General features: G+C 32.5%; 6 protein-coding genes across 10 annotated transcripts; 2 read left to right on the forward strand and 4 right to left on the reverse strand.

Annotated features, from left to right (window-relative positions):
* The first annotated feature begins 236 nt into the window (after positions 1 to 236).
* On the forward strand, positions 237 to 6,224 carry LOC117205091 (hemicentin-2). Its single transcript, XM_033443171.1, has 14 exons — positions 237 to 1,789; positions 2,397 to 2,529; positions 2,629 to 2,837; positions 2,929 to 3,039; positions 3,127 to 3,330; positions 3,401 to 3,546; positions 3,624 to 3,774; positions 3,836 to 3,966; positions 4,083 to 4,242; positions 4,346 to 4,642; positions 4,721 to 5,041; positions 5,177 to 5,464; positions 5,554 to 5,663; positions 5,772 to 6,224. Exons 1-14 carry the CDS (start codon positions 1,618 to 1,620, stop codon positions 5,883 to 5,885), a joined length of 2,547 nt encoding a protein of 848 aa, XP_033299062.1. The 5' UTR covers positions 237 to 1,617; the 3' UTR covers positions 5,886 to 6,224.
* A 75-nt stretch (positions 6,225 to 6,299) lies between these two features.
* LOC117205102 lies at positions 6,300 to 6,931 on the reverse strand. Its single transcript, XM_033443188.1, has 2 exons — positions 6,751 to 6,931; positions 6,300 to 6,664 (listed from the first exon to the last, which is right to left on the reverse strand). Exons 1-2 carry the CDS (start codon positions 6,916 to 6,918, stop codon positions 6,326 to 6,328), a joined length of 507 nt encoding a protein of 168 aa, XP_033299079.1. The 5' UTR covers positions 6,919 to 6,931; the 3' UTR covers positions 6,300 to 6,325.
* A 481-nt stretch (positions 6,932 to 7,412) lies between these two features.
* On the reverse strand, positions 7,413 to 9,961 carry LOC117205096 (mediator of RNA polymerase II transcription subunit 6). 3 transcript variants are annotated; one of them, XM_033443180.1, is made up of 5 exons: positions 9,767 to 9,961; positions 8,345 to 8,504; positions 8,105 to 8,279; positions 7,789 to 8,035; positions 7,413 to 7,714 (listed from the first exon to the last, which is right to left on the reverse strand). In XM_033443180.1, the coding sequence occupies exons 2-5, from the start codon at positions 8,437 to 8,439 to the stop codon at positions 7,635 to 7,637; spliced, it is 597 nt and encodes a 198-aa protein (XP_033299071.1). In that variant the 5' UTR covers positions 8,440 to 8,504; positions 9,767 to 9,961; the 3' UTR covers positions 7,413 to 7,634. The 3 variants fall into 3 exon arrangements, with proteins under 3 accessions (XP_033299071.1, XP_033299070.1, XP_033299069.1); XM_033443179.1 differs by having other exon boundaries at positions 9,750 to 9,961; XM_033443178.1 differs by lacking the exon at positions 9,767 to 9,961 and adding an exon at positions 8,604 to 9,251.
* LOC117205100 (N-alpha-acetyltransferase 80) lies at positions 9,465 to 11,192 on the forward strand. 2 transcript variants are annotated; one of them, XM_033443185.1, is made up of 4 exons: positions 9,465 to 9,699; positions 10,324 to 10,443; positions 10,511 to 10,644; positions 10,728 to 11,192. In XM_033443185.1, exons 2-4 carry the CDS (start codon positions 10,331 to 10,333, stop codon positions 11,075 to 11,077), a joined length of 597 nt encoding a protein of 198 aa, XP_033299076.1. In that variant the 5' UTR covers positions 9,465 to 9,699; positions 10,324 to 10,330; the 3' UTR covers positions 11,078 to 11,192. The 2 variants fall into 2 exon arrangements, with proteins under 2 accessions (XP_033299076.1, XP_033299077.1); XM_033443186.1 differs by having other exon boundaries at positions 9,468 to 9,647.
* Positions 11,193 to 11,292: 100 nt separating this feature from the next.
* Positions 11,293 to 12,697, reverse strand: LOC117205099 (flavin reductase (NADPH)). The gene is made up of 5 exons (XM_033443183.1): positions 12,515 to 12,697; positions 12,031 to 12,195; positions 11,861 to 11,950; positions 11,649 to 11,780; positions 11,293 to 11,557 (listed from the first exon to the last, which is right to left on the reverse strand). The coding sequence occupies exons 1-5, from the start codon at positions 12,585 to 12,587 to the stop codon at positions 11,412 to 11,414; spliced, it is 606 nt and encodes a 201-aa protein (XP_033299074.1). The 5' UTR covers positions 12,588 to 12,697; the 3' UTR covers positions 11,293 to 11,411.
* A 552-nt stretch (positions 12,698 to 13,249) lies between these two features.
* On the reverse strand, positions 13,250 to 20,086 carry LOC117205086 (proteasome activator complex subunit 4-like). 2 transcript variants are annotated; one of them, XM_033443165.1, is made up of 13 exons: positions 19,656 to 20,086; positions 19,396 to 19,536; positions 19,133 to 19,304; positions 18,679 to 19,071; positions 18,458 to 18,606; positions 18,055 to 18,377; positions 16,998 to 17,970; positions 16,644 to 16,914; positions 16,185 to 16,565; positions 15,551 to 16,111; positions 13,926 to 15,479; positions 13,623 to 13,850; positions 13,250 to 13,551 (listed from the first exon to the last, which is right to left on the reverse strand). In XM_033443165.1, the coding sequence occupies exons 1-13, from the start codon at positions 19,865 to 19,867 to the stop codon at positions 13,411 to 13,413; spliced, it is 5,499 nt and encodes a 1,832-aa protein (XP_033299056.1). In that variant the 5' UTR covers positions 19,868 to 20,086; the 3' UTR covers positions 13,250 to 13,410. The 2 variants fall into 2 exon arrangements, with proteins under 2 accessions (XP_033299056.1, XP_033299057.1); XM_033443166.1 differs by having other exon boundaries at positions 19,396 to 19,577; positions 19,656 to 19,787.
* Positions 20,087 to 20,170: the final 84 nt, after the last annotated feature.

Consider the following 20,170-nt stretch of genomic DNA (forward strand, 5'->3'; position numbering starts at 1 on the left):
TACATCGAAATGTTTCTAAACGAAAATTATCAAAATGTCTATAAACTCTCACGTATCTCATCGAAAAGTATCAAAAATATATCGATCATTCAACATATCCTTAACAACCATATTGTTTCGGTTCACACACAAAAACGCTAAATCAACAATCAAAAAAGACCCTTGGTTTTCTGAAGATCGTCGTGAGGATCAAAGAGTCTTTCCGATCACGTGATGGTCCAACTGTTATCCGAACTCGATGAACATCCCTGAACGTAGCTCTCGTATCGTTTTCTACGTAGAAAGAAGGGGTTGCGACTCGTCGTGAAGGTTCGTTGCTATTCGCAGGCTGTCGCGTGTGTGCGTTGCGCGGAACAGGCTACACACAGGGGTTATATATCGTGCGGGAATCGAGAGCGTCGAAACACGAAGCGAGATCAGACTGACTTTACGAAAATCGATCGGCGCTCATCGTCGTCGGGTTAGCGACGCCTGCAAAGCGTGTCCATTGCAACGACGCGGTTACGAGGAAGCACCGCTGGCCGGCTCTCTCTTTCTCTCTCTCTCTCTCTCTTTCTCTCGTCTCGCTCCCTATCTTACTGTCTTTTTCCTTATCAGAGAACAACCCTCCAAATGTCGAGAAAGCTTTCGCGTTATCCGAAACGGACAAACGTTTCTTCCAATCAGTTCGCGAAACAGTGCAAGAGAATGGTGCTCGCGTAAAAGTTCGCGAAAGGTGATTCGTCGAATATCCTCCCTGTGCGTTCATTTTTTCCTTGACGAAAATCGGGAAACTGATGATCGAAGCTCCAGCAAGGTGCTATACACGGAGGAAGACTATAGAACGAGTACGAATTCCTTCTCGAAGTGCGGTCAAAGGCTTCCATCGTGAAATCTTGACGAGTCTGCAAGATATATTATACCCACTGTTCACCCTCGAAAGCGGTGATTTCTGTGAGAGCATACGAGGGTGTAAGAGAAGCATAAAAGTGTCCTCCTAATCGTTATCGCCATTGTCGAAGCTCATCGGTGGTTTAATAAGAGCCGGCGCCTCTACGCTCGTGAATCGACAATAATTTTAAACACATTTGTATTACGACCTACTAAACTGCCACCCATCGAGACCCATCGAGGTTTTGAATTGCAGCCTTCTCACGCTCTCCAACCTCCTGAGAATCGATGTAAGCAAATGAATCGAGCTAACTCAAAACGAAGGCTGTATCTTATATTCAGATTGACTTGATTCGACAACAAAAAAAGAATGCGATCAAGACGACGAGAATAACGCAAAAGTATCTCCATATCGCTGGTCAATACACGGAATTCATTGGAATTACGAACAATCCGTTCTCGATGTACGCTTTAAGCAGAGAACGGGTAGAGGAAAATCGGCCGAAAAGTTCCTACGGCGGCAGAATTAATCGGTGAGCGTGTCCTGCGCCCTGTCCCTTTGTCACTACTCCAGAAAGAGAGAGATAGCGTGAAAAAGGAGGAGGGAGAGAAGAAGAGAGTCGAGACATCGTACGTTCGTCGAGGGCATCGCACACGAAACGGAGGAGGTGGGAGGAGGCCGTCTACCTCTCGACGTGGAATGATAATAAAGGAGAACCACAGGACAGGCCGGTACGGGGCGACATTATGCAAAAAGCGGATCTGAATGTACCGAACTCACCCCTTAAACCGTTCCCTCTTGGGATGGCGTTAGGGGTGCTCATTGATATCACGATCAAGCTAATCATCGTCGGCTACATGCTTGCTGTAGTCGTGTACGTGAACGCCACCGGGAACTGGGATAAGGACGATGATTTAGGTACGTTGTTAATGTTATAGTTAAAGTTATGCTGTGCAATGGAATAGTAGAATGGGTAATATTCACAAAGAAGAATAGAAAATTCTAAGACAGTTAAGTTTGAAGAAACAGATGAACGATCCTATGGTATTATTTCTTTTTTATTATTTTTAGAGTAGAAAAAAGAGTTTCGCAAAGAAAACATTTTATGTAAGTTGTTGATGTATGCAGGATTGGTCGGAAATATATGTCTGACCAACTAACTATAGGTCGCATCTACTTAAGTCGATCTCCAGCAATATGAAATAGCTTAGAACGTAGAGACGCTAGGTATTTGTCCCAAATACTTAAGATTGCCGTGCCTTCAGTAGATTTCGTGTACATTGATCAGCCACATGTCTGACATATTTACTTGTACTACTTGCTACATAATAATAATGTACATAGATATTCTGGAATCGTTACTTCATAAGTGATCGCAACCGTTCACATTAAATTTCAGTAAATTATTCAACGATTATTCAACAAACAATTAACGAGGTACTACCGATAAATTCAACCTATATATTTGCTATATATTCTCGAGAAACCAAATAAAAATATAATTCTTTATCTATGTTCTTTTCAGTCGCAACTTTTGAAGTTAGTGCCGTTCTTGGACGCACCGCTAGATTGCCTTGTGACATTGAACCGTCCACGCGTGAAGATCGCGTATACATGGTGCTTTGGTTTCGCGATGACGCCGTGAAACCGATTTACAGGTATTATTTCTGTTGAAAGATGATTTAGTTAGAAAATTCATTTGAAATAATAAACTTCATTTAATTAGAAAGGTATATTGAAACGGTTGACTGTTTCAGTTTCGACGTGCGAGGAAGAGCATTTAACAAAGCTCTGAATTGGTCGGACAGCACCGTGGTTGGCCCGAGAGCTTACTTCGTTACCGTGACGAAACCGGCTACTCTTTCTCTAGAAGCGGTTCAACTGGACGATGAAGGGATCTACCGGTGTAGAGTAGATTTCAAAAATTCGCCCACGAAGAATTTTCAAGTGAACCTCACTGTAATAGGTAAGAATTCGTGTGTATAACATAGAAAAAGCGTTTAACGTTCGTGAGAATATCTTCAAAGTTCTTGGAATTATTTCGAAATTGTTTTCAGTTCCACCTTATCAGCTTTTAATTTACGACAGCTCTGGTGTGGTTGTGGGTAATACCGCAGGTCCACTTCAAGTAGGCGTCGAGTTTGGTCTATCTTGCGAAGTAAGAGGAGGTAATTCTTATTTTGTTGATTATTTAGTACTAAAAATATGATATTAAATTTGTTGAAGATCAACTCTAATTCGTTTTCTAAACATAGGCAAACCGACACCGGTGGTTAGTTGGTTGGTCAATGAGAAAGAAGTGGACAGTAAGTTGGAGGAAATTGGAAAGAACTTAGTCGTCAGTAAATTAACAGTACCTCAATTGAGAAGGGAACATCGTAACACAACTTACAAATGTCGAGCCTGGAGCACAAACCTCATACCTCCATTAGAAAAGACTATTCTCCTAGATGTTTATCGTAGGTATTCAAAATTCGTATCATAAAAAGTATTAATTTTACATAGTATAATGATATTTTATTGTTTCAGTAAAACCACTGTCGGTGAAAATTTTATTAAAACCGACGATGCTAGAAACGGAGAAAGACTACTCCATCACGTGTGAGACAACAGGATCGCATCCTCGAGCACGAATTACATGGATGGAAGGAAACACCATTTATCACAATGGCAAAGTATATGTCGATGATTTTGCTACAAATTTGTAATTAATGTCATGATATTTTTATTTATGAAAATTTTAATCATTCAGGTAATCGATGGTGGTAATACTTCCGTGGTCTTAAGTACGCTCATGTTTTCACCGATTCCCGACGATCACGGGAAAATCCTCAAGTGCCGAGGAGAAAACCCATCACTGCCAGACGCGTATCTAGAAGATTTCTTTCAATTAAACGTAGTTTGTGAGTACTCCGAAATTTGTAGTAATTATGTTCAGATAAACATTTCATGTTTATTTCACAGTTCCACCTAAAGTACAATTACACTTGGGTAGTACCCTAAATGCAGAAAAAATAAAGGAGGGTGACGATGTATATTTCGAGTGCAAAGTTCGGGCTAACCCAGAACACCATAAAATTACATGGAGGCACAACGTAAGTATCTTACTTGTTATATTACCTACTTACTTGTTGTAATACCAGTTATTAATAAGAATTTATTCTAAGCAGTTATTGTAAGAATAATTAATAATATTATTAAATAATCATAGGATGCGGTGTTAACGCAAAATTATTCAGCTGGAATAATCATGAGTACTCAGAGTCTCGTACTGCAAAAGATAGGTCGAGACAACGCCGGGAATTACACGTGTCTTGCTAGTAATGACCGAGGTGAAACTACCAGTCCAGTAGTAACTTTGCGAGTACAATGTAAGTTTAAAAAAAAATATATGTTCAAACTATAAATATTATAAAAGATAATTGATAAATGATTTCACTACAATTGTTCAATCTTTTCGACTCTAATGTTTAGTCGCACCAGTGTGCAAAGCGAAAGAGGTATCCATCATCGGAGCATCGTTAGAAGAATCGGTAAAAGTTCGATGCGAGGTGGACGCTGATCCTAACGAGGTAGAATTCGTCTGGGAGTTCAACAATAGTGGCGAGAATTTCGAAGTTGCACCAGCGAAATTCGATGGTAATAACGGAACAATGAGCGAACTTGTTTACACGCCAGTGTCTGAAAGAGATTACGGAGCTCTAACGTGTTGGGGTAGAAACATAATAGGAAAGCAGGAAGCGCCTTGTATCTATCAAATCATTCCAGCAGGTAACTTCTATGTATAAATAACTCATAACAGATGTCTGTATCGTACAGACAAGAAACCAATTTGATTTACATTCCCAGTGAAACCAAATCCTCTGAACAATTGTACGATAAAAGCATCCTTGAATCAAAGTTCCGAGATCCTGGAAGTGGAATGTGTGCCGGGATACGATGGTGGATTAAGGCAAGAGTTTCGATTAGAAGCGTACGAAGTTCTTACTGGTAATTTAAGAGTGAATGCATCCAGTGTGTCCGCAGACGTACCAGTATTTAGGATTGCTGTAGCGGATCTTCTACCGGCGACACATTTTTATCTCGTTACTTATGCCGTAAACGCGAAAGGAAGAAGCGAAGTGAGTCTGTTAGAGGATATAATGCTAAAGGACTCCGATAAGCACACGGGTAAGAAATTGTACTTGGAAAGTAATCTTTTAATCTGATAATTCAGATAATTTCAGCGTTTCCTAGCAATTCAAAAGGATAAAGAAATATCATATATTGAATGTATCAAGTGTTATTGGTAATTCGTTGTTTTAGATAGGGGAGTAAGCATGGTTCCAATTATTCTATTTCTTACCGGCTTCATGGCGCTTGGCATTACTGCACTTTTAGTAATGTCGGTGATGTACCGACGCAGAGGTACCACTTCTCCGGTTCATATTGAGCCTTACATGAAACAACCGATAATTACTCCTCCAGATTCGAGGAATAATTCGATGCTTGATGTTACACACGGGGATCATACTTATTTTGTCGAGTACACGTTGAAACAGGTCACTGACTACGCACTCAACAATCAGCCAGATATCATACAGTCGCCACAAGGTAAAAGTTTATCCGCTTTTATTTCTGTTATAATGTATGCATAATATGCATAATGTATGGATAGGATAATGTAGTGAGTTTGATTTTAGACCAGGAAAAGATAAAACGCGAACCACAATTATTTTTACCTGTACGACCAGATACGCTGTTTGCACCGTACGATATTCATAAGCAAGGACTTCAAAGTAACAGATGCAGCGTGAGTAGTACTATATAATAATATTAGTAATAATTAATATTTTTAATGTAATTTGTAAATCTTTTTCTCTTCTTTTTTCATTTCTTTTTTCTTTTTTTTTTTTTATAGTTGAATCCATTCTCTACAAAGTCTTGGGAACCTATTAGTTTTAAAGCTGATCGTAATTTAATGAAAGAGATCATTATCGCCAACTCTATACCCGGTCCAGAAAGTTGTGTGTAAAAAGTATCTGAGAGAACGAATGAGCGAAACATATCAAGAGGACCGATATTTCGAAGCCTAAAAAACAATCGTACCGTATAATTGTTATGTTGGGTACTGAGGATGAACGTCAAACGAACTGCAACTAGTCTCCTCGTCGAGTTGGTGTACATTGCACGAAGGAATGGCATAGTACGAACATGACGACGTGTTAACACTGCTTACAAGTCAAATGTCTCATCATTGAAAAATCTATGGAACTGAAAAAAAATCTAGAAATCGTCAAGACTAGTTGCATACTAACTAAACGCTACACATGGTGTATTATTCCAAGTTTAATATATTTTGTGTCAAGTCTTAGATGGTTTGCTTATTTTGTTGAGAAATTTACCCACAATCGCAACAATATCCATTATCTTCTCCAACGATTTATCTTAATCTCTCGTGTTTGTCGTGCATACTTAAAATAATGCATGTTTAACGTGAGTGTACTGAAGGGATGTGATGCAAGATTTCCCATTATTGCAAAGATAAGCGCGGAAATAAATGCCGTAAATCACTGCCATCAGTATGATGATTCCAGCAATTAAAACTGTCATACAAATTTTTTTTCGAATTTTTCCCAGGGTACGCAGACACAATACTTGACCATCTGACATTGTACTCCTTCTCGGTACATCAGTTGCTTCTTTATTCGTATCTTCTGTTATATTCACTTCGCGCTTTATTATATGTGACATATTTGGCGATTCTTGCATGTATCTTGTTTGCCAACCATTTGATATTGAAGATGCTTTGTACTGGGAAAAAAAAAGATCATACTATTCCTCTAAGATACACGAGCGTAAATCCCAAATTAAATATTTTCATTGATATTTAATGTTACTTGAGTATCATAAAATTTACGCATTTGTCGACGAACTAACTGAATTATTTTGCACTTTTCGTGTTTCAAATTTTGTATAAATTCATCTTTGTCAGAATCACAGGTACCCTGTCCGAAAAATTTTTCATCTACGTATTTCTCAGGACACGTATTTCCGTCACATATCATTTTTTACCTTACGTGCCATTCTTCTTCGTAATAGAAAATTACAAATGAAACTCTAAAAAAATAGTTGAAACACTGGTATATTTTATTAATATCACTTTGAGGTCCTAAAATATTTTCATAACCATTTCCTTAATTGAAAATTTAACGTAATGCATCATATTAAATCGATTATACAAATTAATATGAAAGTTTGTAACAAAATACTTCTCAATTTCATTCAATAGTTATAACAACACAATGTAATTTTATAGATCAGATCAATTGCTACATCAAGATATTTTTGGTTAATGCAAGCATATAAACATCAAGGATTTTTCCGTCATCCATCATCCGAGAAAGAAAAAATTAAATGTCCAGATTCTACCTTTTGTCGTAAATTTAATAAAAAAGGGAAGATTAAGAAGAAAGAGACTCCACGGATAAAAATAAATGTAGAAGAAGAAGTGGATAATCCAGATTGTCCATGGTGCAGGAAAAAATAAAATACTACCAAGTGACAAATATTTTCTATTTTTTATTTTTAATTTCGTACAAATTCAGTAGTTTGCCAAAATATATTCACATGCACACCAGTTCATCACACTTTTTACTTAACGAAAAAGATATAATTGATAATGCTAAATACCTATTTCATAAAATAAAAATTGAAATAAAATACAATATATACATAGAACATTATTGGTCTTATATTCTTATTAAACCATTATAAACCCTTATTAATTAACTTTTGGTTTCTTTTCTGGTGGTGGTTTCATGTCCTTCTTTTCTGTTTTTACTTCTTGTTTAATTTCCATTGCTAAAAGATTAACAAATTAATTTTACTTTGATGCTTAAAATACTTCAAAAAAAACTACCAAAATAAGTATGTACAAGGTTCTATAGCTTGGTGCACTGGCTTTGGAACAGGCAATGGGAATTTCCGTGTAAGTTCAGCAAGTAACATGTCCACCCTTTGTCTTTGAAATAGAGAACTTGGTTCTTCACGAACAGGTGTTTCTTTCTTTGCTGCCATAGCTTTCCCATTTTTGAAATCCCAATAGTAGCCCTTGCTAGGATGATATCTTGAACATGAACTAGCTTCTTCAAAAGCAGATTGTAAGTGATGTACTGTAGATAACTATAAAACGAAGTTCCATAAATTAACAATACGTCCTGATAATACTCATTTTTAATAAATTTTAAGTACCAATCTGGAGCTCACAACCGATGCCAAATCAGGAGCTTGATACACAACACCTGCAATGATATAATAGTCTGCAAGTGGCGCTGCTAAAGTAGGAGTATGACGGTGTTGCTTCCTGATCACGTACAAAATAGGTGCTTGAACATGTAAAAGAATATATTCAAGGCCAGTCATATTTCTAAAAATAAATATTTAATTATTGATATTTTACATTTAAACAATGCTTTTACTCATATTACTTACTGTAACTGATCAGGACTTAAACGCTGCATTTTGACAATTTCATTATTACATGTTCTGTCATAAAAAGGATTACTTCTTTCAGAAAAATAGTCCATTATATTGTTTGGATTTAATACAGGAATCCATGCACTATCATGCCAAGAAAGTCCCAAAGGATTTTCTATTAATTGTATGAAATAAAAAGTAGGAGGTTAGGAAGAACATAAACAAGTTTATTATATTAACTGTATTAATAAACTTTATTTCCGTATGTTATTACCTGTTACAGGAGCTCTTGCAGACAACATTTTTATGTTATGAATTATATATTTGTTAAATATTTAAAATATTTGTTTCATACACACAACTGATATAATGTACTATTGCTTATACGTCTCGTTTCCGTTAATGGAGTTTATGTGCAATATTGTTACTTGTAATTCTAGATATTTCTAAATAATCTGTATGAATACCATTACTTATTTGACTTAAATACTGAAAATAAGATATTAGAAACACAGGAATGATACAAGTAAACAATTAGCGGGATCAACAATGGTTCTCAAATCTCATTAATCCTTAGATTTAAAATTCAAAATAATGACAAGTAAGAAATGAGAAATGCATACATAGTGATTTCCATAAACACTTATTTTATTTTTTTTCGTAAGTGATAAATGCAAAAGAATTACTTTTTCTGTAATTCCTTAAAATCGTATCATTCAGAAACAATTATTGACCATCACTGTCGAAATAAAGAATGCAGGACATTGTTCACATATATATGTAGAACAGAGGCTATTTAAAAAAATGGGTCAAATGCAAAAAACGAGACTCGCGTTCGAAAGAGAATGGGTCATGGACATGTCCCAGTGAGATACTTTATACAGAGAAATAAAATAAATAAGCAAAATAAATAAAATAAAAAAGCAAATAAAAATATGAAATTTTTCTTTCTTTATCTAACATTCCAATAATGTATCACATTGCAATTTACAAAATAAAAAATAGACTACAAAACTTTTTGTAAAAAAATAAAATATGTAATTGGAAATTAAAAATAGTACAAGTATTTCCCAGATATTTTATATATAGTATAAAATTCCTTTCTATTAAGATTAACAAGTAAAAGTATAATTATTAGACAAAAGACGTATTAGTGGAAGAATGACTTGAAATGAGGTGATGTACTCTATAATACCACTGGGTGCTACGAAAATTTTATGTAACAGTGGGGATATGTTCAACAGAAGCATCATTCTTGGCTCAAGATGATATTAATCTCAAAGCTATTTCCACACGGGATACATATAGGTGAAGCACAGTGACCTTTAAACTTGTGTGTCAAGTTCTCATCATCCAGTTAGAAAAATACGGTAAGGACATCTGCACCAAGCTATTTATTACACTTGTTCGCATATGTTACCTTCTATTTTTCGATACCTGTCAATCACAGGTTGTTGCACGCTTTTCCCTCTAAAGGAGTCAATCAGTCAAATAGATCCCAATCTCCGACCATCCGTCCGTTTTACTCGAACAAATTTTGTCTCATATATTAATATGAAATATGTATTATTTAACCTTCCTAGTTGCTTAATGGATTCTTCTTCGATATCTTCACGTCATAATTTATATAAAAATAAAACAATAATTCTTATTGTTACTTCTTCTATAATATGAAGAAATTTTACCTTTGATATTTCATGACAAGTTATTTTTAATTCCTTTCCCCGAAAATATGAAAATTATTGTCCTGACTATAGCTATAAAAATAGATACTTTACGTAATATTATCGCGAAATCTATTTCTGTATGCTTTTCATTACCATTATCTTGTCACAATCTTTTAATTTTTTCAATTTCTTTTAATATTTCTATTAATAACTGTTATCACAAAAATAATGCAAAACTTTTACTATTCTACTTTTTGAAATATTTCGAACTTAAGAAAGTTAAATTAAATTGCACAAAAATTATATTATCATGATTCATTATTACAGAAAAGATATGACTGCTATTGAAAAGGAATATAGAATAGTACCACTTCATAAAAGACCAGACCTAATTCCAGACTGTTGTACATTACTGAATTCTGAATGGCCAAGAAGTGAAACTGCACGGTATATCATAATACTTAATTTAAACAAAGTCCTATTTAACAATTAAATGAACTTCAATGTAAAATAGGTTAAAATTTCTGAATGTATCATGCGATGAGTTTCCCACATGTCTTATACTAATAGACAAAGAGGACAGAGTCCTTGGTCATTGTAAAATATCTTTAATACCTCGATTACGTCATAGTTGTTTTATACAATCAGGTATGTATAATTAGTTTAACAGAGAGAAAAATATGAAAGTGTACAAACAAGAACCAAATTTAATTTTCTATTTCATGTCTTAGTGATAATTGACTACCAGCGTAGATCTCAGGGTTTAGGATCTAGACTACTACGTGGAGCTGAGGAACATGTAGCAAAGAAAGGAATTAAAAATGTATATTTAATAACTAAAGGCCAAGAACTTTTTTACCTAAAAAATGGATATAAAACCTGTGATCCATTTAAAGCATCAGGCATCAATGATGTTGTATATTCTAGTGCAGCATTTACTAAAGCAAAGCTTAAAGAAAAAAGTACACAATATTGTGGTCCACCACCACCTCCAATGCCAAACTTTCAGATGCCAAAGTTCTATGATCTAGGTATCTTAACACACAGAACACATATGGTAAAAAGATTATCATCACAGTAACAGTTTTATTTTTTTCAAGATTCTTTTATATTCCACAAATGTATATTATTTATTTATTTATCTAAAAAATTATTTTTTTAATTGCTTTTAAATACAGAAACACTTCTCATGCACACATCCTCATATTTTACAAGAAATTATAACCATTCCAATAGATATTTAAAATCACAAATATTTTTCAATAGCTGCATACTTTCAATGATATACATTTTGTACAAATTAGAAGGTGCCTTTTCATATTACCTATTTATTTTTTTATATGACTAAAAGCTGAAAATATTCTCCAAAATATTTTTTAATTCTGACCACATTACAAAATGTAGTTTTTGTTATATTATGCAATGTTAGCAATACCACAAACTTTTTGATAATGTTCTGGTTGTTGAAGACTTTCAATAAGAAAATCTCCTAAATCATATATGGAAATAGTCCGACCAGGAGACTCATCATGCTTTACTACATATTTTGATCTTTGTACATCTGCAAATAGACAAAATATATATACAAACGATTGTCTGTAATTGTGAAATATATGTAAATAATTTCTTTAAAATTACAAATAATGACATACTTGTAAAATGGGGTGGTAATATTGCAATCCATTTTAATTTACTTTCTTTAAGAAGGTCGAACATTCGCTGGTGATCTGCATTTACATCTTTAAATATATTAGGCACTGCTTCAGGTTTGTAAAACAAAAATGCTGCAAGAAACAAAATATTAATTAACAATACATGAAAATTATCAATATGTGTTGTAAATAATTAGATTAGCAAAATTTACCAGATAAACAAACAGATACCACTTCTACATTGTGCACTTTCATAGCATCTATTATATTTTTCATACCATTGGACAATACTGTAGTTGGACCTAAATGAAAATTTGCAATGGATATTAAGCTCATATTGTAGGCTGAAAAATTAATATTTCATATAAAATTGAATATTTACCTAAATCATTCCGTGTGCCAAGCACAACAACCACTGCATCCCTATTAGATATTGCATTTGAAACTTGTTCTGCATTAGTAACATCTCCAACAACTATTTCAATTTTATCTTTTAAATTTGTTGGTACTTTGCTTTCATCTCTTACAAATGCTCTTATATTTAATCCTAAATTTTTTAAGATAATTAAAATAAAATTAGTTTTGCGCATAACTTGCATTTTTCAAATATTATACGCTTGTACTTTGTCTAAGATCTTTACAAAAACCTTTCTGGCTATTTTATATTTTTTATTAAAATCATCGTTCGCGAATATAACGGAACGAGAGTATAAACAAAACCAAATACAGGGATTGATCATAACGATATTACCTGTCTATAAAATATTTTATATCTTTATTACATTTTCGATAATTAAAATCTCTTTTTAATATATATAAAAGGATAGATTACAAAGTAAAATGATAAATAGTAGATAAGACTATACCCTTATTTACAGCGCTATTTAAAGCACATAGTCCGGTATTTCCTGTAGCTCCAAATATCACTATTCGATTCATGGCGATACAACTGCTATCAGATAGCTACTGAAAATTCGTTATCCACTTCAAGTACTTAGAAGCGATTGTCTAATCAGAAATGCTATGTCATGTCTAGAAAACACTTAAAATTGCAATTTCAAGAAAGTTACAAACAAGAATATGACGTATATTTTTCCTGATTTATCTATTACATATAAATGAATGGAATTAAAAGAATAAGTTACTAGATTTCTAAATGGAAAATGAGTTTTATCGTATCATATATACATACTCGAATTTTCCATAAAGCCTCAAGCCTATTTTAGTAGCCTAACCTATTCTCTAGAAAAATTTTATATTTAGCGTAAATATTTTTTAGACTTAAGGAACATATAGTCATTATTACATGATATAACATTTATTTTTTTGTTTTATATATATATATAAATAAAAATATTAATTAAGGTATAAACATAAAATAGTTCACAAACATTTAATTTGAGAGGTAGTCAGTAATAATTTCAGTAAGTTAAACTTTTTAAATTATAGTGGCATTTACCATTTATTGCATGAAACTTCGTAAATTATCATTTATTTAATATCTAGCTTAATTAAAATATTCAAATTTGTTGTTTTAGCAGAAACATATATACCTTATGTATAATAATTCATATTAAAGCTGTATTGACATTTAGACAGTCTTAAATAAACAAATATGGCTTCTTTTGTATATTTTATATTATATCTTGTATATTTTCACAGCGAAATACCAATACATTTTTTGTTAAATATCATGTACACAACTTTTATATTATTATTACTAAAAAATTCTTTACTATATAATAAAAATGTTAACTTTCTGTTAGGCATAATAGGATGGTGGCATTATTAAATCTTGCAATACAGATAATTGCTCTTCTGTGAAATGTTGCATATACTCCTCCACACCCCTCCATCCATTATGAGTTCTTTTAAAATCATCCAAAGTCTCTTTAATTGTCATCTGTAACTCAGAGGAATTTTATTATTTAATGAATTATTGTATCATGTTTCAAATTTATTTTGGATACTAACTGGTATAGGTTGTGGATCATTCATATGAGCACGAAGATGTTCAAAAATTGGAGGAACGTATTTTGGTATATCATATGGATGAGCTTGTACAAATGCACACATTCCTATTATAGCTGCATGACGAATACGTAATGCATCAGCTTTTAGATTCTTTTTTGTTTCTTCCTTATTACTATTCAAAGCTTCTTTTTTACATAATTTAATATTTGCTTTTCTCTTGAATTCATCCTGAAAAATTAGAAAAAAATCTATAAATATAACTGCTGGTAATAATTATCATAAAAATATTTCAAATATATTTACCAATAAAGATTCTAATTCGGGTATAAACATACAATGCACTAATCCGCTAAGTAATTCACCAGCAGTTTTTCTTACTTCAACTCGTTCATCTTCTAATAAACGTAAAACTATATCTTTAACAGAATTAACCCATGATGGATTACTTAAAAATGTACACATGTTGTAAAATACCCAAGCTTGAAGGAATTCCAAACAAGCAGATCTTGTCCACCAAGATACATGCTTTGACATTTTTTCTACTGCTTCTAAAGCTACTGGCATATTACACGGCAATGTGAATGCTTGTGCATATATTGTTAAAGCAGATGTACACGATTGTTTCAATTCTTCATCTGTTTCGCAATTTTCCATCTGATAGATGATTGGAAATATTTGATACAATTCTGGCGGTAAACCATACCATGAACGATTCATATCTACAATCCATTTACAAATTGTCTTAAGTAATCGAATTGCTCTTTCTTTCTCTTCTTCATTTATTCCTATTTCTTTTAGATCGTTCGATTTAACAATAGATACATGTGCAGGCAGATTTTTTACATCATTGTCGAATTTCGTTGCATTTTCATCTACAAGAGGTTGTAATTTTGGCACTATTTTATTTAAGAAATCTTGTATTTGCGGTACCGACTGATTGTTTAAAGTTCTTAAACTTGTGAACACCGTTACTAAAACAGAACTTAACCGTTCTCTCACGTTTTCAAATGGATTTTCTAATAATCTATCTTCTATCCGTTTCAACAAACGTTGTAATAATTCCAAAACCCGCCATAGTTGTTCAGTAAGAGTCGTTTGTAAAATAAACAATCGTCCCGATTCAATAAAAGACGATTCTGATTCGCTAACAAAAATTTCTTCCATCAAATGCTCCAGTAACCAATGTTGTTTATTTGGATCTCTACATTGTTGAGCTGTGGAAAAACAATGGACCCAGTCCTCAAGAGTTTCTGGTGTCATATTAATTAAGGTAAGTTTTATGACCGGTAATAAAGAATCCCACATTTCACAAACCATATTAAATGGCCAATGTTTTGAACCCTTAATGATTCCCGCAATAATTTCGGCTGCACACCTTTGACTACTTTCTTGTTTATCCTTCACTAACTCATGTAAATGTGGCAGAAAATTTTTTAGGAATACTATCCCATGATTACGAAAAAGGGCTTTAAAAAGACGATATTTATAATAATTGAATTTGTCATTGTCCTTTTTTGTTTCAAGACTATAAAATTTTATGAGTTTTTTGATATTCTGCAAATCGTTAAAAAAGAGATCGATTTCTTTTTCATGATCTGTTAATTTTCGTACATTTGGATCTAGACATGGTTGTTGAGGTGTCGGCGCATACATTTCAATTTTTTTTGGCCATGTGTAATATCCTAGATATGGCTTATGAATAAATCTAGGTTCATCCCATTGCTCTGCAGTCAAGGGCCGAGTTTCGAAATTATATTGGAGCCAAGCATTGTCTGGTCTTTGCCCTCGTTCGAAATTCACAGATTGGTTTTCTGATGATTCATTTTGTTCTAGTGATGTTGGTGGATCAATAGTTATCTTGAAATTAAAAAATTTGTGTTTAAGTTATACCAAAAATATTTGCAAAATAAATTTTTTCAGTACTTTACCTTTGGGTGTTCTCTTTTTTGTTGTTGCAACATACATATAACTACACGAAGAGCAATATTTCTTTCACTTAATGAATCGTGTATTAATGCTCCTACAAAGTAACGAACTACTTTTGGTGGATAAATTTGTTCTGGGTGAACTAAATGTCGAATAAAGTCTATTGCCATTAAACGATGTCTCCAATGTAAATTCTTTTCCAAAAGGGCATTTAAGAGATCATTTATTAAACCATTATAAGATGCCAAATTACTTTCATTAAATGCTTGTGCAATTTTTAAACCTTCCACAATTTCATCCTCTGTGGGCTGAGGTAAAGTAGGTTGAGGATTAGTCTTCCATAAAGCTGTTGCAATTTCCAAACATGTATTCGGTATTTCAAACGTAATAGCGATCGTTGTAAATTGTTTACTTATATATTTCACAACATCTTCTTTCAAGCGAATTATAGATAATTTCTCACATGGTTTAGAAAGTACCAAAGTTGTCCATAAATCTCTCAATTTATTCCAATCATGTTCGATAATTGTTTCTTGAGAATCAACTAAAATATTCAGAGCTCCCTATGTAAGATAAAATGAAGTATTAAAAAAAATTGTATTAAACGTTGCTTGTCATGATTGTTGTCGTTCTTACCTTATACGCATCATGATCTGCTTCCGGATCCGCCCTCAATATATCAAGTAATTTTGGAATAATGATTCTAGATGACAACGTCAAATGATGGAAAGCCCGCAAGAGGACGCGTTGAGCTTGACATCGCACGTCAGAGTACCTGCTAGTAGCCAATCTAAATAATTTTAACATTATTTGTTTATGAGCTTCAGTTAAATTAAAAAACTGTAAATATGAACGAGTTTTGTGTTGAATTTCTGCACATAGCAATACAAAGGATCCCATTATTCCCTTTTTTCTTACTAACATGTCCTTCATCATTTTGTGTGCTCTTTTTATATTTCTATAATTTACAATATTAGTTGTAACAGATGCAGGTCCTAATAAGAGATAGCCCCAAATCTAGAATAAAAGAATTTTATAATGTGTTTAATATTCTTTATTAACTTATTACTCTAAATAGTATATTTAAACAGATACCTTTATCAAAACAAATAAACTTTTTGTATCGCCCTCTGTATTTTCAAGAATTATACCTTGCAATTTATTCATAAGTGTTCCAATGTAACGTTTAACGTTACTACCATTAGGCATTAATATTTCATGTTTCATACCAAGTGTTGGCCTGAAAGGTTGCCATTTTAAAGACGATTTCACTAAATCTAATGGTTTCCCTTCATATATAGGTAAAACAGATTCACAACCTTCAATAATGGTGCTTACAATATTTAAGCTAGTCAGTAACTCTTCTCTAAAATCATATAATAATTTTATTTCACCTATTCTTAATGAATATTATCATTAAATATTATATAGAAGTGATCAATAGTTAACCTCCTTAATGTGATCAAGCGTTTACAATATGTCTTTAATTTATTTGTTTCAGGAATAAGATATCTTAAAAATATTCGATTTATTGCAGCCATTTCTTTCTTATCAGGAATGTACCATTTGACATCTAAGCTACTAATATCCAGAACTTGACCCCAGTACTTTATTTCATCAGTAGATGTAAAGTGACATGGTACCATAGTAGATAATGAATGAAGGACTGATTTTAATAATATACAAGCTAAATTGTTTCCTTCTCTAGAGTTTAAAATCACTACACGGTCAAGAACTGTTGTGAGTGTATCTATATAAGGTAGTAAATTGTTCCCTGTTGTAGTAACAGTTGCAGATAAAAGCAACATTGCATATAAAAGACGATCATCCACATGTTCTTCCTTAATAATATCATTACTTTCGCCCGTGATATCTAAGATAGTTTGTGAAAGTACAGGCAATAATGTTTTCAAAGTTTCTTTGCCATTAACTTGGGCAAATACTCGACACAAAGCAGCTGCCAACTGCCCAGCAACTTTAATTTCGAGTGTACGTTGAGTTATAAATGTGCATAATTTATCTAAAGCCTTTTTAAATATTGCATCATTAATATACATTAACAGGATCATGCACACATTATACAGAACGGTTTCTGTGACCTTTTCTAATTTACTTTTCTCGCCACCAGCAGAATTTTCTAATCTAACCAATTCTAGAGAACTGTGATCTATGAAAGAAAATATCTTGTCCAAAAATTGTAAAACAAAATCTTCAAATCCAGACGCTGTTTCATAATCTAATTTATCTTCTTCACCTATTGCTGTGATTGGTTTAGAAGTATCCACAATAGGTATGAAACAGGCATAAACTGAGATAAGACGGAAAGCTAAAAAGCACTTTTCTGGATTATTTGGATCAATGCTAGATAGAAGCAGAGAAAGTAGTGGTAAAACATGTCTTGGTCCTTCTGGGTATGTATAGTCTGCAAAAGAAATTTATAATTCATAAAAATGTAAAATAAATAGTAAATCATGTCAAAAAGTAGCCAGAAAAGTATAATCCACACCTGTATTTACATTTTTAGACCCTTCTGCCATTGGCCTAGCTATAGCTTCCATACAATTCAATGTAGCAATCAGTTTATATGATTCTATTGTGAGAGAATCCAATGTAGAAGACACTCTATTCAAAACATATGGAATAACCAAATTGGGTCTCATAGTAGCAAGATATTGTAAAGCTTGTGATGCATGATTAACACTTAATTTATTAAATATTGATGCCATAGTTACTGGTAACATACTTTTGACAAATGCATCAACATGACTATCAGTTAATTTATACTCTTCAGGAATGGGAGTTTCCCAAGTTGGCTCAGCATACCTTTCTCTATAATATAAATAAGACATACATTATAAATTTATAAATACTTGTAAAAATTAATTATAAAACTTGTTATTGATTCTCACTTGTGCAAACGCGTAATAAAATAAAATGAAAGCTTCATAAGAATCTCTTTTAATATATTCAACCAGTAACCATTATTAGCAGGATGAAAATATGTTTCTATCGTTTTCAAAAACTTATCAAGATATGTTTGAGCACTTGAACCATTTCCCTAAAAACATTATACAATATATGAAACGATATTTTATTTAAATATACTCTTTAATTTTCAATAAAATTTTACCAGAACTGCTACTATCCATATTGTTATAGAATTTGCATCTATTTCATGATGTTTTTGTATTTTATTATATGATACTGGTAATTTTAAGCACCGTATAAATCTAGTGAACATCAATGGTATATAAGGTTCCCAATTAATGTATCCAATGTTATAATTAGCTACTGCTGCCATTAACTCCATCATTTCATTTTCCCATGTTGGTGCATTGTGACATATTTCCCATAATTTCATAAATTCTTCAAACCATAGTTGATATCCAATTGAATGGTATTTTGGAGGCAATTGTACTGGTAAAAACCACCGTAACAGTTGTATACTTTGAGACATTGTTATGACATCGGTGAGGCATAAAGTTGGTCTTAATTCATCTAATATCTCCTGTGTTGCACTTAACTATTATAAAGGATTAATTTTCATTCTTTTGTTAATTTACTTAAGAAAAATATTCACTTACAGGAAAATAAACTTTTGCGTATACAATAAGTGATTCTGTTGTATTCTCAAAAAGATGACAAATATGGTACATTTCAGGACGATTTTCTTTTGCTTTCATTATACGAAGAATCATATTATAAAGAGGTCGCCATGGCAGTTTCAATTCATCAGGAGATATAAATTTCCTCTTTCTGTAAATATATATTAAAACATGTGAAATTGATTTCCTATAACAAATGATAATCCTATATAATATTATGAATAAAAGTTAAATCATCTTACTTTAACAACATTAGTAATGTAATAAGACACTGAAATGTAGAAGCTGTAGGTATTTCTGAAACTGTAACCAGTTCATATAATAACTTTATAAGCAAGATGTGATCTTCTTTGCTGAAGTTAAATCCATACATGTTTATGTAACTAGAAAAAATATTCATGAATCCAGATTACAAATATATTTTCTAAAATAAGCAGTATAATTAAAATGTAATTATTGCCTTTCTTTCAAATAATATAATAATATAAATGAATATACTCACTGGCCTAATTTAGTAACCCATACATAGCAGCCTGGCCATATTTCATTAAACATAACAGCACGCCCTAAATTTGCTTTAATTTCGGCTAATAAAGCCTGTGTTTCTGTCTCTATTTCGTCTGCATAAGGCAACAACTTATTGTATATAAATTTCTTAGATTGAACATCTTCTATACTTTTGTAAATACAAATATCTGCGAGATTCTTGTTCATTGTCACTGAAACTGTCTTACTATTACGAACACAAGAAGCACAAATAGATGCAACCTACAAAAGAGCGCACTGTACAATGCAAAATCATGTATATTATTAAGTCAGTAACAACTTGCTTATTCTGCTTCGATTTTATTGAGTCATGTTTTGCATTTTAGGATGCCATATTTGATGAATAAAAAGAAACATGAATTACTATAAATCTAGAGAAACATCGATCTTCGTATTCAATATATCGATATTCAATATGCTTATTAATATTATCGATAACAAATTCGATTTTTCATTTTGAATACTTTTCGT

The sequence above is a fragment of the Bombus bifarius genome, unplaced genomic scaffold, assembly GCF_011952205.1.
Source record: "Bombus bifarius isolate JDL3187 unplaced genomic scaffold, Bbif_JDL3187 scf7180000007986, whole genome shotgun sequence".
In the NCBI taxonomy this organism is placed as follows: Eukaryota; Metazoa; Arthropoda; class Insecta; order Hymenoptera; family Apidae; genus Bombus; species Bombus bifarius.

Excerpts from the sequence above, each read along its gene's own strand:
- LOC117205099 (XM_033443183.1), bottom strand. The coding sequence starts at position 12,587 with ATGAATCGAATAGTGATATTTGGAGCTACAGGAAATACCGGACTATGT. Across the intron at positions 12,196-12,514 it reads AAATAGCGCTGTAAATAAGG|GATTAAATATAAGAGCATTT; the intron begins GTATAGTCTTAT and ends TAAAAAATTTAG. Across the intron at positions 11,558-11,648 it reads ATTACCACCCCATTTTACAA|ATGTACAAAGATCAAAATAT; the intron begins GTATGTCATTAT and ends GTCTATTTGCAG.
- LOC117205096 (XM_033443178.1), bottom strand. The coding sequence starts at position 8,631 with ATGTTGTCTGCAAGAGCTCCTGTAACAG. Across the intron at positions 8,280-8,344 it reads TTAAGTCCTGATCAGTTACA|AAATATGACTGGCCTTGAAT; the intron begins GTAAGTAATATG and ends ATTTATTTTTAG. Across the intron at positions 8,036-8,104 it reads CGGTTGTGAGCTCCAGATTG|TTATCTACAGTACATCACTT; the intron begins GTACTTAAAATT and ends TTCGTTTTATAG.
- LOC117205100 (XM_033443186.1), top strand. The coding sequence starts at position 9,595 with ATGATATTAATCTCAAAGCTATTTCCACACGGGATACATATAGGTGAA. Across the intron at positions 9,648-10,323 it reads ATACATATAGGTGAAGCACA|AAAAGATATGACTGCTATTG; the intron begins GTGACCTTTAAA and ends TCATTATTACAG. Across the intron at positions 10,645-10,727 it reads TAGTTGTTTTATACAATCAG|TGATAATTGACTACCAGCGT; the intron begins GTATGTATAATT and ends TTCATGTCTTAG.
- LOC117205091 (XM_033443171.1), top strand. The coding sequence starts at position 1,618 with ATGCAAAAAGCGGATCTGAATGTACCGAACTCACCCCTTAAACCGTTC. Across the intron at positions 1,790-2,396 it reads GGATAAGGACGATGATTTAG|TCGCAACTTTTGAAGTTAGT; the intron begins GTACGTTGTTAA and ends TGTTCTTTTCAG. Across the intron at positions 3,331-3,400 it reads TATTCTCCTAGATGTTTATC|TAAAACCACTGTCGGTGAAA; the intron begins GTAGGTATTCAA and ends TTATTGTTTCAG.
- LOC117205086 (XM_033443165.1), bottom strand. The coding sequence starts at position 19,867 with ATGAACAAGAATCTCGCAGATATTTGTATTTACAAAAGTATAGAAGAT. Across the intron at positions 13,851-13,925 it reads CCGAATTAGAATCTTTATTG|GATGAATTCAAGAGAAAAGC; the intron begins GTAAATATATTT and ends CTAATTTTTCAG. Across the intron at positions 13,552-13,622 it reads ATGATCCACAACCTATACCA|ATGACAATTAAAGAGACTTT; the intron begins GTTAGTATCCAA and ends TCTGAGTTACAG.
- LOC117205102 (XM_033443188.1), bottom strand. The coding sequence starts at position 6,918 with ATGATATGTGACGGAAATACGTGTCCTGAGAAATACGTAGATGAAAAA. Across the intron at positions 6,665-6,750 it reads GTAAATTTTATGATACTCAA|TACAAAGCATCTTCAATATC; the intron begins GTAACATTAAAT and ends TTTTTTTCCCAG.